General features: G+C 49.4%; 1 protein-coding gene across 2 annotated transcripts in view; it reads left to right on the forward strand.

Moving 5' to 3' along the window:
* Positions 1-15,283, forward strand: part of LOC103190490 (ras/Rap GTPase-activating protein SynGAP) — a 120,448-nt gene that overhangs the window by 32,047 nt on the left and 73,118 nt on the right. For both annotated transcript variants that reach the window (XM_042344862.1, XM_042344861.1), the window contains exon 6: positions 6,966-7,110. In XM_042344862.1, coding sequence (XP_042200796.1) covers positions 6,966-7,110 — 145 coding nt within the window. The remainder of the gene's footprint in view (positions 1-6,965; positions 7,111-15,283) is intronic.

Genomic DNA, 15,283 nt, shown 5'->3' on the forward strand with positions numbered 1-15,283 from the left:
CCTCACCTCCTCCTCACCGCAGCTGAGGGCGAAGTGCGGCCATCTTTAAAACTATTAATGAATTCCCACCGTCCATAGTGCGGGAAAAAAGTCTCCTTATTTCACTTCTAAACGGTTTAGCCTCATATTGAAGACATGGCCGCTTTGAGGCTAAGCTAGGTCACGTTTGGAAGCCCTTTGTACCTTGCACACAAAATGTAGAGTCCTGCAGCTTAGTGGTTAGAGCACTCCCCTCGCAAGTGAGAGGACCTGGGGTCAATCCCCCAGATAAAATCACTCCTTCACTTACGGATGTTTGTGGATCAAACTGAGCAGAAACTGGCTGGAGCCAAAGGGGTTGTGGGAGGGGAAAGGTGACCGAAGACACGGTGTGAGAGGAAGGTCTTCAGACTACCTTGAATGAGCTGAGGGAAGGGGACTGTGAGGGGGGCACCGGGATGGAGTTCAACAAGGTGGGGGCAAAAAGCATGACTTCAGATTGTGGAGTGGGAAGGTCGGCGGGGGTCATAGAGCAGGCCAGTGCCTCCTGAGCAGTTTGATGGAGTCACAGAGGTGGAGTGGGGTGGGCGAGACTGTGGAAGGATTTAGAAGTGAGGAGGACACATAACTCAAAACACGTCAGCTGCAGCAACAACAAATTACACTTGTACAGTGCCCTTCCCGTTGGAAAGACGTCCCATGGCGCTAGACAATCAGGGGTTTTGGACCTGAGCTGGGAGATGGGGTCAGAAGGGGAGGAGGGCAGGGGGGTTGGGGATGGGAGTGTGGGAGCTACAGGGTAATTGGGGGAAAGGGCAGAGAAATGGGATTGAAAGGATCGCTCTTTACGGAACAGCAGCAACAACAAAATGACGTTTGCATAGCACCTTTCACGTCAAGAGGACTTCTCAAGGTGCTGGTCAGACATGATGGGCCAAATGGCCTTCTTCTGAGCTGTAAACTTCTAAGGTTCTGCGTATGCCGCCTACACACGGAACATTCCCTGTATCCGGAATGGAATGCATCCTCTCTCTCTTTTCAGACGGTTGGCACAGACACGATGTGCCAAATGGCCTCCTTCTGTGCTGTATAATTCTATGATTCTGTGATTCTCTCTCTCTCTCTCTCTCTCTCTGGAGGGATGCATCCTGCTTACCTAATCCTGGAGAGTATTAAGCGCAGGTTGTTGAGACTGCAGAGTGTGTGTTGGGGGGCAAATGCTCGAGTCTAACCGGCTAAAACCACACAGGAAATAAGAGTAAGAGATACCTGTTCTGGAAGAGAACTTGCAAAGGGGGAATCATAGGATTATACAGCACAGAAGGAGGCCATTCAGCCCATCGTGTCTGTGCCGGCTCTTTGAAAAGAGCTTCCAAATCAATCCCACTCCCCCGCCCTCTCCCCAAAGCCCTGCAAATTTGTCCTCCCCAAGTAATTATCTGCTTCTCTCTTAAAAGCTGTTATCAAATCGGCTTCCACCAGCCTTTCCGGCAATGCATTCCAGATCCTAACAACTCGCTGTGTGAAAAAAATTCTCCTCGCATCCCCTCTGTTCTTTTAACAACTGTTTTAAATCGGTGTCCTCAGGTTACTGGCCCACCCGCCAGTGGAAATAGTTTCTCCTTGTTCACTCTATTGAATCCCCTCATAATTTTGAAAACTTCTCTTATGTCTCCTCCTAACCTTCTATACGCCAAGGAGAGTAACCCAAGCTTCTCGAGCCTCTCCTGATAACTGAAGTCCATCATTCCTGGTACCGTCCTGGTAAATCTCCTTTGCACCCTCTCCAATGCCTTGACATCCTTCCTGAAGTGTGGTGCCCAGAACCCAACATAGTCTCCAGCTGAGGGGTAACCAATGTTTTAAAAAGGTTCATCAAAACTTCCTGACTTTTGTATTTTATGCCCCTATTTATAAAGCCTAGTATCCCGTAGCTTTTCTTTAAAAGCTTTATCTACCTGTCCTGCCGCCTTTAAAGATTTGTTTATACTCTCTGTTCCTTCACCCCCTTCTACCATCAACTTATATTGCCTCTCATTCTTTCTCCCAAAATGTCCCACCAGCCCCAGAACTAGTCACAATGTTCCAGGAACCTGAAACCCTCCTTTCTCCAGCCATGCATTCATGTGTTTGATCCTATTGTTTTGACACTCACTTGCATGAGGCACTGGGAGTAATCCAGAGATCACCACCTTTGAGGTCCTACTCTTTAGCATTTTCCCTAGTTTCTGATAGCCTCTTCCTGTAGGATCTCAGCCCTTTTGTTCACTACTTCATGGATCCCAACATGGACCACGACTTCTGGATGTTCCCCTTCCCCCTGTAGAACGTTTTGCACCCGTTCCATGGTGTCTTCAACAGTGGCACCAGGGAGGCAACATACCATATGAGAGTCATGTCTTTGGTCCAGAAACGCCTGTCTACTCCTTTCACCATTGTGTCCCCAATGACAATTGCATTGACACTTTTCCCTGTCCCCCCCCTGTACATTCATTTGGTTTTGACTCCCCTCCCCAGAGGTGTCATCACCCTGACTGGTATTCAGTACAGAGAACCGGTTTGTGAGTGCCACACTCTCAGGGGGATTTCTGCACTGCCTGTCCCCTCTTCCTACCATGTCGGGTGGTCACCAACTCACTCTCCTTCTGAACCCTCTGTGGCTGTGGGTTAACCACCTCATTAACTCTTCAGCCTCCCGTGTGCTATGTAGTGACACCAGCCTCTCCTCGAACTCAGAAACCCTGAGCTCAAGCAGCCGGAGGCATTTCATACACACGTGTTTGTCCGGGACACACAAAGCATCCTGGAACATTTCCACAGGAGTCCTCCCACTGAGTCTCCCTAACAGGAGTCCTCTCACAGGAGTCCTCCCATGTGTGCCCACATGGCACACATTGTGCATGCAACCGGTCTCAGCTGCCATGATATCTACTTTCCTGCATTCCAATCGACAGGACCCCTATTGGGAGATTCAGTGGGAGAACTCCTGCGGGAGGACTCAGTGGGAGGATTCCTGTGAGAGGACTCCTGGTTGTGAGGACTCCTGTTGTGAGGACTCCTCGTCTCCCAGAAGTGCATCCATGTGTGATGATCTTGTTTAGGTCAAAGCTCATCGACAATAGGAGATCCCTGAATAAAAATACGCACGTGACACTCCTATTTCTCTACGTCAATCGGCTTTTTCATTCTTGGCAGACACACAGACAGACACACAGACAGACACACAGACATCTTGTCTTCATCAGTGTAGATAATCCTTTAGTTTCATACAGCAACTTATCATGTTTCAAGATCTCTCAAAGCATTTCACAGGATTTATTGTAAAAAAGCACTTTGTTTTTGGGGGCAAAACCCGGCAGCCAATTTGCACAACAATGTCCAACAAATAGCCATGGAGTGAGTGACTGATTTTATTTGGGGGATTGTTGGCCGGGGCACCAGGAGAGAGAGAGAGAGAGAGAGAGAGAGAAAACTCTTCTCTTTTTGAATAACACCACGGGATCTTTAACACCGATCAGACACCGATTGATTTAACGTCTGAACTGAAGGACGGCACCTCCAACAGTGCAGTGCCCCCTCCCCTCACTCAGACGCTGCTGCTCCAATGCTGATCCAAGTCAAGACTAGGAGCTTAAACCCACAACTCACAAACCTCACAGGCCAGAGTGCTACCGACTCAGCAACGCTGACACACGCCTTGAAGCGCTTCACCGTGTTCACGGGGTGTGACTGTGTATTTTATTATAGGCAAACGTGGTGGTGAATTTGCACAGAGCAATGTCACACAAACAACAACAAATGACATTGTACACGTCACATCATGTCAGGAGGAAGTCCCAAAGCGCTGGTCAGTCAGGGATCCGGTGGTTGGGATCAGGAGAGGTGGAGGGCAGGGAGGGTAAGGGTAGAGGGTGCTCGAAGGCACGGTCGAAGAGGAGGGTCTTGAGGTGGAGACAAGGGAGGGAGAGAGGTGGAGCGACAGTGGAATGAAGTTCCAGAGGATGGGGGCAGAGAGGCTGAAGGCCCAACCACCAATGGAGGGGCAGGCAAACCGAGGGAAGTGACAGCCATGGAGAGAGCGACCAATTTTACCTGAGGGGGATTGCCGGCCAGGACACTGGGAGACAGAAACTTCCTTCTCTTTTTGGACAGTGCCGTGGAGATCTCTAACATCCAACGGGGTATGGAGGGGACCAGGCTGCTCCTTCCTGTGTGGAGCATCAGCCTGGACTGTGAGATCAATGTCCAACAACCTACAGAAAAAGAGTGCTTACAACTGAGCTGGGATGACCCCTGATTTTGCCTTGTAGGTTAATGTGCGGGCAGACCCACACACAGTGGGTGTGGAGCTGAGAGGGAGATGACATTCTGAATGAGGGGAGAAGGCAGGATGTGTCAGCCTGGCTCAGTGGTAGCCCTCTTACACCAAGGCTCCGTGACCCTATCACCCCCATCCTCTCCCGGCTCCACTGGCTCCCCATCACTCAGACGATACAGTTCAAGATCCTGGTCCTCACCTCCAAAGCTCTCCAGGGCCTTGCTCCTACCTCTGTGACCTTCTAATCCTCTACCAACCTGTCCGCTCCCTTCACTCAGCGGACTCCGGGCTGTTTCACTTTGCCCAATCCACCATTGGCGGGCAGGCCTTCAGCCTCTCTGCCCCTACCCTCTGGAACTCCAGCCCTCCACCTCGCCCCCTCCCTTGCCTCCTTCGAGGCCCGCCTTAAGACCCTCCTCTTCGACCCTCCTACCCCTACCCCTCCCCACCCTCCACCCCGCCTGATCCCAACCACCAGCTCAGGTGCAGATCCCTGACTGTCCAGGGCCTTGGGACGTCCTCTTGATGTGAAAGGCGCCGGACAAATCACTTTGTTGCTGTTGTCAGATGTGTGTTGCATTGTCAGAGATGCCGTCCTTCAGATGAGATGTTAAACCTCACTCACTGTCTCTAATGTCCACCCTGCGGCACTATCGGAAAAGAAAAGGGAGTTCCCTTTCTCTCCCGATGTCCTGGCCGACGATCTCCCAGAATAAAACTGGTCGTTCACCGGCTGTTTGTGGGACGCTGCTGTGCACAGTGCGCTGTTGCGTGTTGCCTACAAAAAAGTACCGTCAATTCACTTCACACTATACCCCATGAAGTGCTTTGAGACGCGATAAGGCGCTGTATCAAATGCAAGGATTATTATTATTTCTGTGTGTACGTGTCTGCGTGCAGACTGGACCCCTGACCCCAACTGACCCGTCACTGGTGGAGCCAGGAGAGAGAGGTTCCAGTCAATTTACCGGGGAAATAAGATGGGAATGCAGGAATTGTTGACTTTGATATTCTGGGAATATCCTCCCTTCCCTCCACCACGCACATACCCACACACATCCCTCACACGACCCTCACACACCACTCACACACGCACCACACACGTTCCTCACCACACTTTCCCCCTACCCACCCACACCCCTCACCACCCCCCCCACACACATTCCCACACACACCCCTCCCCCCTCCCCCATGCACGCACGTCTCACCCCCCCCCCCCCCGCCGCACGCCCCACACACCCCGTTTATCCCCGCTCACACACACACACACACTCGCCCCTCAACTCCCCCGCCCCCCACACACTCCCACACACACCCTCCTCACCCCCATGGGCACACAAACATAAAATTGGAGTCATTTCCTGTTATTGTTTCCCTTATCAACTGCTTCAAATAAAGAAATGAATCTCAGACGCCAGGCAGCGCGTGCACACCACACGCACAGGAATTAACCCTCCCACCACTCCTCCCCTTCAACACCAGCCTGTCCATCCACACTGCACGGCATTAACCCTCCCTTCACTGCCAGCGATATCAAATGCAAGGATTATTATTATATTATAGCTAATAATGATAATAATCCTTGCGTTTAATAGATCGCCTTATCACAACGTTGAGATGTCTCAAAGCACTTCACAGAATATACTATAAAATGAATTGACTGTATATTTTGTGTGTGAAACGCAGCAGCCAATTGCTCACAGCAGCGTCCCACAAACAGTCGTAGATTGAGTGACCAAATTATTATTCTTATTTTACCATCCTTTGGATGAGACTTTAAGCCTCACTTGCCTTTCAGGTGGGCATTAAAGATCCCACGGGGCTATTCAAAAAAAAGGGAGCTTCTGTATCTCAGTGTCCTGGCTGACAATCTCCCCAAATAAAATGTTAGTCACTTCATGGCTATTTGCGGGGAAGTGGCTGTGCCCAGATTGGCTTTGGCTACAAAACATACCGTGACTGCACATCACAGTGAAGTACTATGAGAAGTGATAAGGTTCTATCGAATGGAAGATTATTATTATGACACCCCCCAGCCTCAGTTGTTCTGATGCTCTCCTTGGTGGTCTCCCCAGCTCCACTATAAACAAGGTCCAAGTAGTACAGAACTCTGCCACCCATGTCCTCACTCGTACCAGGCTCTGTAACCCCATCACCGCAGTCTTTGCTAGGCTCCGATGGCTTCCTGTTGCAAAATGCACCGGTTTCAAGATGCTCGCACTCACCTACAAGTACTTCACACCCTGGCAGCTCCCTGCCTCTCTGACCCCACTCCACCACCCACCCATTTCACTCAGCCTTCTCTGGGCTCCTGCACGTCCCTCATCCCCTCCACTCTGCCGTCAGTGGCCATGCTTTCAGCCACCTTGAAACTCTGGCACAACCACATCAATGCCTCCATCTTGTACGTCTTCAAATCACACCCGAAGACCTTACTCTTCGACCGTGCCGACATTTACCTCTCTCCAATCCTCCCCCAGCTTTAGTTGAGTTGGGTTCAAACCATGCAGCTGTTATATGATCTCAGACACTACCCCCTGTGAAGGGCTCTATATAACTGCAACTTGTTAGTAGTGTTATTTTTGTATTATTATGTGGTATGAGGGATTGAGTGCAGTGTGAAGATGACTGTGGGTTCTGAACTCTCCCACTCTCCATGTTGTTACAGGACTTCCTCTCTGACATGGCCATGACAGAGGTTGACCGCTTTGCTGACCGTGAGCATTTAATATTTCGTGAGAACACCTTGGCGACCAAGGCAATTGAGGAATACCTAAAGCTGATTGGTCAGAAATATCTCAAGGACGCTATTGGTAGGTTGGTGTCCGTGACGGCTGCACTCACAACCGACACTCCACTTACACAGGGTCTGTATTCCATGTTGCTGTGTGACATTTCTACCCGTGGGGTCTGCAGAGCTCGCCCATCTCCGCGGCCAGTGGGGCAAGTGATCCGTCCATGGATGTAGGATGAGGCAAGGGGGATGATGAAAGCAACAGGGGAAGGGTATGGTGGTGGTGTTCATGGGAGTTAGAAAGAATATGGAGAGGGTTAGGTTGCATTCAGGTGGGTTGGATTTGGATTCAGTTGGGTTAGGTTGAGTTGAGTTGTATCGGGTTTTTTTTAGGTTAAATTGGGTTGAGTTGGGGTAGAGTTGGGTTGGGTTGAGGGTTGGATGGAGTTGGGTTAGGTTGAGTTGAGTTGGGTTTGGATGGGTTGGTTGGGTGAGTTGTGTTGAGTTGGGTTGGATTAAATTGGGATGAGTTGAGTTGGGCTGAGTTGGCTTGGGAATTGGGTTGGGTTGAATTGGTTTGAGTTGGATTGGATTGCATTGGGTTGAGTTGGGGATTGAGTTGGGTTGATTTCAGTTGGGTTTGAGTTGGGTTGGTTGAGTGAGTTGGGTTGAGTTGTGTTAAGTTGGGATGGGGTTGAGTTAGGTTAGGGATTGGGTTGATTTGAGTTTGGGCTAAATTGGGTTGGTTTAAGCTGAGTTGGGTTGTGTTGGGTTGGATTGAGTTTGGTTGAGTTGAGGTGGGTTAGCTTGGGTTGAGTTGGGGTTGGGTTGGGTTTAGGTGGATTGAGCTGGGATGGATTGGGGTTGAGTTGAGCTGGGTTGAGTTCAGTTGGGTTGAGTTTAATTGAGTTAGGTTTGGGTTGAGATGGGTTGGGATAAATTGGGTTGGATTGCGGTGGGCTTGGGAATTGAGTCGGGTTGGGGTTAAGTTGCGTTGAGTTGGATTGAGGTGGGTTGGATTGCATTGGGTTGGTTTGGGATTAGGGAATGAGTTGGGTTTGGTTGATTTGGGTTGAGTTTGAGTTAGGTTGGGAATTCTTTGCTTGGGTGAGATAGGTTGAGTTGATTTGGTTCAAATTGGGTTGGATTAACTTGGGTTGAGTTGGGTTGGGATTGGGTTGGGGTTGAGTTGGGATGGATTGGGGTTAAATTGGGTTGAGTTGGGCTGGGGATTGAGTTGGGTTGAGGTAGATTGGACTGGTTGGTTGAGTTAGGTCAAGTTGCATTGGGTTTGGGTTGCGTTGGGTTAGTTTAGTTGGATAGAGGAAGGTCTAGCAAAGGTGTAGCTCATAATAATAGGGGAGATTCACCGGGAAAGGTATACATGAGTCTTGGTGGGGGAGGTGACTGGGGAAGGTCTGGTCATTGGCAAGCTCTGCTGTACTTCTATTGAATCGTGTCCGTGGTTAACCATTTCACCTTCCATCTCCAATTAAACGTGCTTTACTTGAACACGCTAGAGGGGCCTTTTTACAACGATTGTCCCAGGGAATCCAAACCAGAGCCAGAGAGCTCAGATGAACCAAGGAGAGAGAGATCTCGATTTGCTTGGTCCTGGAAATTTCTTCTCAGAAAAGCAACAGGTTCTCATAGGCAGAAGGGGACAACAACCTATTTAAAACACTCTCAGGGTTTTTTTTCTGTCTCTGTCTCTTATCTCCTAACCTTTCTCTTTCTGTCCCTTTCCTGCTCACTCAGTATTTTTCTGTCAGTATCTGTCTGTGTCCTTTTCTCACTCTCACTCACTTTTTATCTCTGTGGTGTCTCTCTTTTTCTCTCTCTCTCTCTCTCGTTCTCTCTCTGTCTGTCAATTTAGATCTCCAACTCCCTCTGCGTCTGTCTGTCCGTTTCACTCTCACTGTCTGTCTCGCACTGTCTCTGTCTCTCTTTCTCTTACTAATTTGATCTCTGTCTTTCTGTGTGTCTTTTTTTATCTCTTTTCTCTCTCTGTGTCTCTGTCTCTCTCAGTCTTTCCTATCTCTCTAAGTCTCTCTTTCTTCATCTCCCTCCGTCTCTTTCTCTGTCTCCCTCACTTTCTCTCTCCCTCCCTCTCTACTCTACCTCTCTATCTTCCTGTCTCTGATTTATTCCATTCCTCTCTCTATTTCTGTTTCTCATCACTCTCTCTCTTTTGCTCTCTCTGGCTCTAAATCTCTATCACGCTTTTGCTCCCTCTCTCTCTATCTCATCCAATGGGTATAACAGATAGTATGTGTTTTGCTCTCTCCTCTCTCTCTCTCTCTTTCTGTCTCTCTCTATTCTTTTCTGACATTTGTGCTGTTGTTTGTGTATCTGGATCTCCTGGTCTTCATGACAGTTGTCACATCAGCGCCATCCAGTCAGATTGAGATTGTCAGAGTGCTGGGGTGAGGAGGAATTGGGAGGGAGATGGGAATATGTTATGAGGCTGGAATGCACAAATCTCACACATTCTCTCCAGAAATCAGATGTGTTGTCACCTGTATCGCCAGAGCGATGCTGTGGCCTTGACACAAAACTGCTCTCACGCGTACTGGCCCTTCCTTCCTCTTTCCCAACAAGGCAATGAACTCCGGGCTCTCAACCATGTTCTGTTTCAGTAAAACACTTTTAATGTCACGTGTAACGTTGGATTAACCCCTTGAGCTGCTAGCCTCGTTCAGAAAATACACTCAGACACGAGCCAGTTTGAGGCTCAGTCACTGATTTGCTAAACCACCCAGTCCAACGGATTGGCTCATCAGTGAGGCTGTCACAAAGTCCTGATTTTTTGGTACAAAAAACTTGGGGCCACAGTTTGTGGTGTTGGTGGAGTCAGTTCAAGTACCTACAGTGACGATGTGCTCCCAATTGGACCATCTAATTGTCTATCAACCAGCTCCATACTCCCATTGGATTATCTGCCTGTCATCAACCGATCTCGCACAGGAAAGGTTGATGAACAGTCGGGTGGTCCAATGGTGGGGCGGGTGAATGGACAGTTGGATGAGGCAATGGTGGTGTGCACTCACTCTGGCCATTAAAAGTTGCATCAACTTAAAAAGTTGTATCGTGCATACGTTGCGTCTCGGCAACAAAATCGTGGGCCACGATTTTCTGACAGCCTTCCTGGTGATTGGCTCCTTGATGTTTTACCATCTGTTATCCCCACTGGACAAGAAACTTCCACCAGGAGCCTATTCGCTGCTCAATTGGGATCTCGTTCTTCCTATCTTCCTTTTGGGCATTTGCTGGAAGAACGTCGCAGGCCTCAAGGGGTTAATCGCTTTCCATTTCTCATAAGAAGCGTGCGTACTGTAGTGTGGTTTTGTGATTTTTTTCTGTATGCGTCAGCCCCCGACTCAGACCCCCACCCCCGCCTCCCTCCCCCCCCCCCCACCCAACCACCCGCCAGTACATCAGCTGCCACTTCCCTCCACTCTCTAAAACCCAACTCTCTCCAGCAAAGCCAAGGGGTGATTCAGTTCATGCCACGGGTCCAGAGGCGGGTCAGTCCCTGTACGATGAGGGCTGGGCAAAGCAGGTCAGTAATGCCTCAGGCACGGGAGAGGCAATTGATCCCGGGAGGTGGAGATTTCCAGGTTTGGGAGCCACTTGTGTGCGTGCGCGTGGGTAGGGGAATGGGGCGCGGAGACATTGGCCTTAACCTGTTCACCCACCTTCAGAGACACACAAGAGGACCTGATATTAAATGGAGTTTGGGCAAGTCTACCCACGACAGAGTGGGTGTGAGTTACCACCACAGGACGGCTCAAAGGAGCAGGTCACTGGCATCAGCCTTCCTCTGTCTCTAACCCGAGCTGTGGCTGACCTGGGAGTGCGGACGCACAGTGTAGAGGGAGCTTTACTGTGTCTCTAACCCATGCTGTCGCTGATCTGAAATTCCCATTTTTGGTCCAAATATCCAGCACTTTGATCCGTTCGTAAAATGAAAAGTATTAGCCTCCCCGCCCCACCCCCCACCCCCTCCCCTGGGCGGGGTCTCAGTCGGGTCGGTCTCTGCGATGGTTTGGAAACTGCTGTCATGTATTTTGAATTATGTGTGAGGATCTCTTGTCTGTGCGCACTGAGTGTCTGTATTTGAATGTGAACGACTGCGCGTGTGTGTGAGTGAATGAGTCTGCATGCGTGAATACGTCTGCACAGGTGCAGCTGCATGTCTGCACATGTGCGTCTGCCTGTCTGCATGAGTGTGTGTGTGTTTGTGTGTGTGGGGGTGGATGGATGTGTGGTTATGTCTGTGTGCGTGTGTATGAGTATGCGTGTGTATGTTTGCGTGAGTCCATGTGATTATGTAAGCGTGTGCCTGTACATGTAGGTACGTGTATGTGGTAAATGTGCGTTTGTGTATATGGGTATGTGTGGAAGTGTGTGCATATGTATGTGGGTGTACGCATGTTTATATGTGAGTGCATATGCGGATTTGTGTGTGTGTATGTATGTGTGTGTGCATACGTATTCGTGTACCTGGGTACATGTGTCAGTGCACATTGGTGTGTGTGTGTGTGTGTGTATGTGTGTGTACATGAGCTTGGGTACATGTGTATTTGTGTGAGTGGGTTCATGTGCACCTGAGCGAGTGAGTTGCGAGGGTTGTGTGCTCACTGGTGTATCTGCCCTCACTAACGGTGGGTGCGGGGGTGAGGAAGGGGTTCAGTGTGAGGGCAGGTACCCAGCCTGGCACCGTCCACAGCTGGAACCTTATACCCGGACTCCCTTGGGAAGGAGGCATTGAGATCCCAAGATCCCGTATGGTAATGATAATCCTGAAATCCCAGCGCGAAGACAGGTAAATACCCCTTAAAGGGGTTGGTTCGGCATATCGGTAAGTCTCATTTAGTTCAGTTTGAAAGTCCAGGGCTGCACTTCCCTTTAACTGGAGAGAAACATGGGGATCGTTCACTTGTCCCAATTTGAAAGCGGGAAGTCATTCAGAGCCTCTTACTTTAATTTGCTCTGAGATCGTAATCCTTACATTTGATATCCTGCCTTTGTTTGCATTGTCGAGGTCTTGAAGCTCGTCATAGGATTTTACTGTGAGGCACAGTGACTGTGGGTTTTGTTGGAGGACACAGCAGCCAGTTTGCGAACACGTCCTTCAAGAGGAGACGTTAAACCGAGCTCCCTTTCTGTGCCCTGTCCAGGACGTTAAAGATTTGTCAGAATCCACAGCGATGTCAGAAAAGAGAAAAGGGAATTTCACTCTCATCTCCCGCATAAAATCATTCACTCACTTGCTGACTGTTTGCAGGGACGTTGCTGTGGGGAAACGTTTTCAAACGACCTCCTAATGTGAAAGGCACTTAAGTCACTTTCGTCAAGGATTATTATTAGCGTTAAATTCTGTGAAGCTTTGAGAGGTCCTCCCGTCACGACAACTGCATCGAATGAAACGATTGTTAATATTGTTCACACTGACGGGGACCGTGAGCTGGTGTAGATGACAGAGCGAGACTGGCTTGTTTGCCTGACTGATGATGGTTTTTTTGCAGTAGTGCTTCTGGAAAAAGGGTTGTGGGGTCAAGCCCCACTTCAGGACTTGTGCTCCCACTGGCAAGCTGTCCCCCAGTACAATTCTCATTCATTTCCCCATTTACTCCACACCCTTCGGATGAGACACTAAACCTCACTCTCACTATCTGCGCCTATTCAGGTGGACGTTAAAGATCTCGCGGCCCTATTGGAAAAGATAAGGCAGTTTCCATTTCTCTCTGTGTCCTGGCTGACAATCGCAAGATAAATAATGATTATAATAATCCTTGCATTTGATATTTCACGTCTTTGAGGTGTCTCAAAGCGCTTACTGTAAAGTGAATGGACTGTATATTTTGTGGGGAAACGCGGCAGCAAAATTCCCACCAACAGTCATGGATTGACTGACAAAATTCTTCTTATTATTTTTTTGATGGAATTATTACCCTCAGAAAAGTGATCCACCAATTGACTAACAATTGACGCCAATCCTACTTATTGCTAGGTAAACAGAGGCGTGTGTGTGGAGGAAGGAAACTTGTCCCACATTTCGTTCTGCCCAGGGATCAAACCCGGGTCCTCTCGCTTGCGAGGCGAGTGCTCTAACCACTGAGCTACAGGACTCCACATAAACGATAGATGGTGCTCGGGAATTTTCATGTGTAGGTAGGAATGCAGGGAACTCCGTTTGGTTTTGGAGACTCTTAAGCACGTGGTGGTTTCCTATGTGTGTCTGACCAAACCTCACACCTGTTGCTGCTAAAACCCCCAGCCAAGCTTTCTTCACGTCCTGCCTCAATTTCTCCAGTGCTCTCCTCACCAGTCTCTCCAGCTCCACCATTTACAAATTGCAATTGATTCTAAACTCTTACACCCATATCCTCACCCATCTCAAACCCCGTACCCCATCACCCAAGTCCTTTCCCATTTCCACTGGCTCCCTTTTGTAGAATAGATTGATTTCAAAATCCACTCGGAGGACATCCCAAGGCGCTGAACAGTCAGGTATTTGGATCCAAGCAAAAGTTGGGATCAGGAGGGGTGGAGGGCTGGGAGGATGAGGGTAGGAGGGTGACCGAAGGCACGGTTGAAGAGAAATGTCTTCAGTCGGGCCTTGAAGAGGCAGGAAGTGCTCTGGGGCACAACTCTGAATGAAGGACACTATAAAAATGCAAGTTGTTGAGACAAGGGAGGGAATAAGCTGAAGGGAATGTGGGTTGGAGTTCCAAAGGGTGGGGGCAGAGAGACTGAAGGCCCGACCGCCGGTGGTGGTGTGGACATGAAGCAGAGCAGAGGCCGCTGAGTGGAGGAAGCAGACAGATTGATATGGGGTTAGCAGGTCACAGAGGTAGGGAGGCACAAGGCCATGGACCGTTTTGAAGACAAGAATGAGGATTTTGAACTGGGGGATGGGGAGCCGGGGCGAAGGTGGGGGTGATGGAATCACGGAGCCTGGTTTGGGAGAGGACATGAGGGGCAGAGTTCTGGATTATCTGCAGCTTGCAGAGGGAAGAGTTGGGAAGGCCGACAAGCAGGGAGTTAGCGTAGTCAATCCTAGATATAGTGAATGTATCGATGAGTCTCTTGGTGGCCTGAGGCAGTGATGGAGCCAGGTGATGTTGAGGAGGTGGGAAAGGCAGAGCGGGCCATGGCACGGATGTGGGTAGAAAGGACAATTGAGTGTCCATCAAGACGCCAGGGCTCCAGACTGGCCTAGCAAGGTGGAGTGTGCAACCATGGATGGTGATGCTGTCAGTGCCCGAGGTGAGGAGGCGCTGACAGGAGCCCATCAAGAGAGCCTCGGTCTTGTTGACGTTCAACTGTAAATAGTTAGCTCTCATCCAGGACTTAATGTCTGACAGACAATCAGTGGTCCTGGAGTCAAGAGTGGAGGCAGAGAGAGTGAGGGTGTCATCTGCATCCATGTGGAAGTTGACCCTATGTTTGTGGTCTATCTCTCTGACCTAGTCACTCCACCACCTGCATCCTCTGCTCAGCCGGCTCTATCCTCTTGCAGTCCCACATCCCCACAGCTCCACCATTAGCAGACATCTTTCAGCCACTACTCATGACCCTCCGTAACCCACCTGCCTCAATCCCTCCTCTTTGCCCATCTTCAGATCGCACCTGAAGACATTCCTCTTCGATCGTGCCTTCAGTCACCTCCCCTCTATCCCCAGCTCAGCGTCAGACTCCATCACTGTTAAATGCTCTGAGACGCTATCCTGCGTGAAGGTCCCCGTAAGTGTTGGTGTCAGACACCGGGCTCAGCAAAATAAAGGCCAATCGCTTCATGGCTGTTTGTGGGGATGTCGCTGTGTGCAAATTGGCTGCTGCGATGGCCAACAAAGCACACAGTGACTGCACTTTACAGTGTGTCCTGTGAAGCGCTTTGGGATATCTACCTAAGGTAAAGGCCACTGTATCAAATGTAAGGATTTTTATTATTATTATTATTATACAGCGCCTTGTCGCAGCAATTTGACCAAACAAAATCAGTTACACGCGGAAACCCATCAATGTGCTTAAGAGTCTCCAAACCAGACTGAGAGTTCCACATATGTATGCCACTCATACAGGGTAACCAAAACGTTGTGATACATTAAAATGTCTAATAAGTCTTAAAGAAATTGCAGTATATTTTTTCAGATAATATTTAGATAATATCATGACTTATTGGTCACCCTGTACGTGGAAATCCTGTGTCGAGAATGGAATTCACGCTAATTCTCCCTCTCCCT

Source organism: Callorhinchus milii, unplaced genomic scaffold, assembly GCF_018977255.1.
Source record: "Callorhinchus milii isolate IMCB2004 unplaced genomic scaffold, IMCB_Cmil_1.0 Scaffold30, whole genome shotgun sequence".
In the NCBI taxonomy this organism is placed as follows: Eukaryota; Metazoa; Chordata; class Chondrichthyes; order Chimaeriformes; family Callorhinchidae; genus Callorhinchus; species Callorhinchus milii.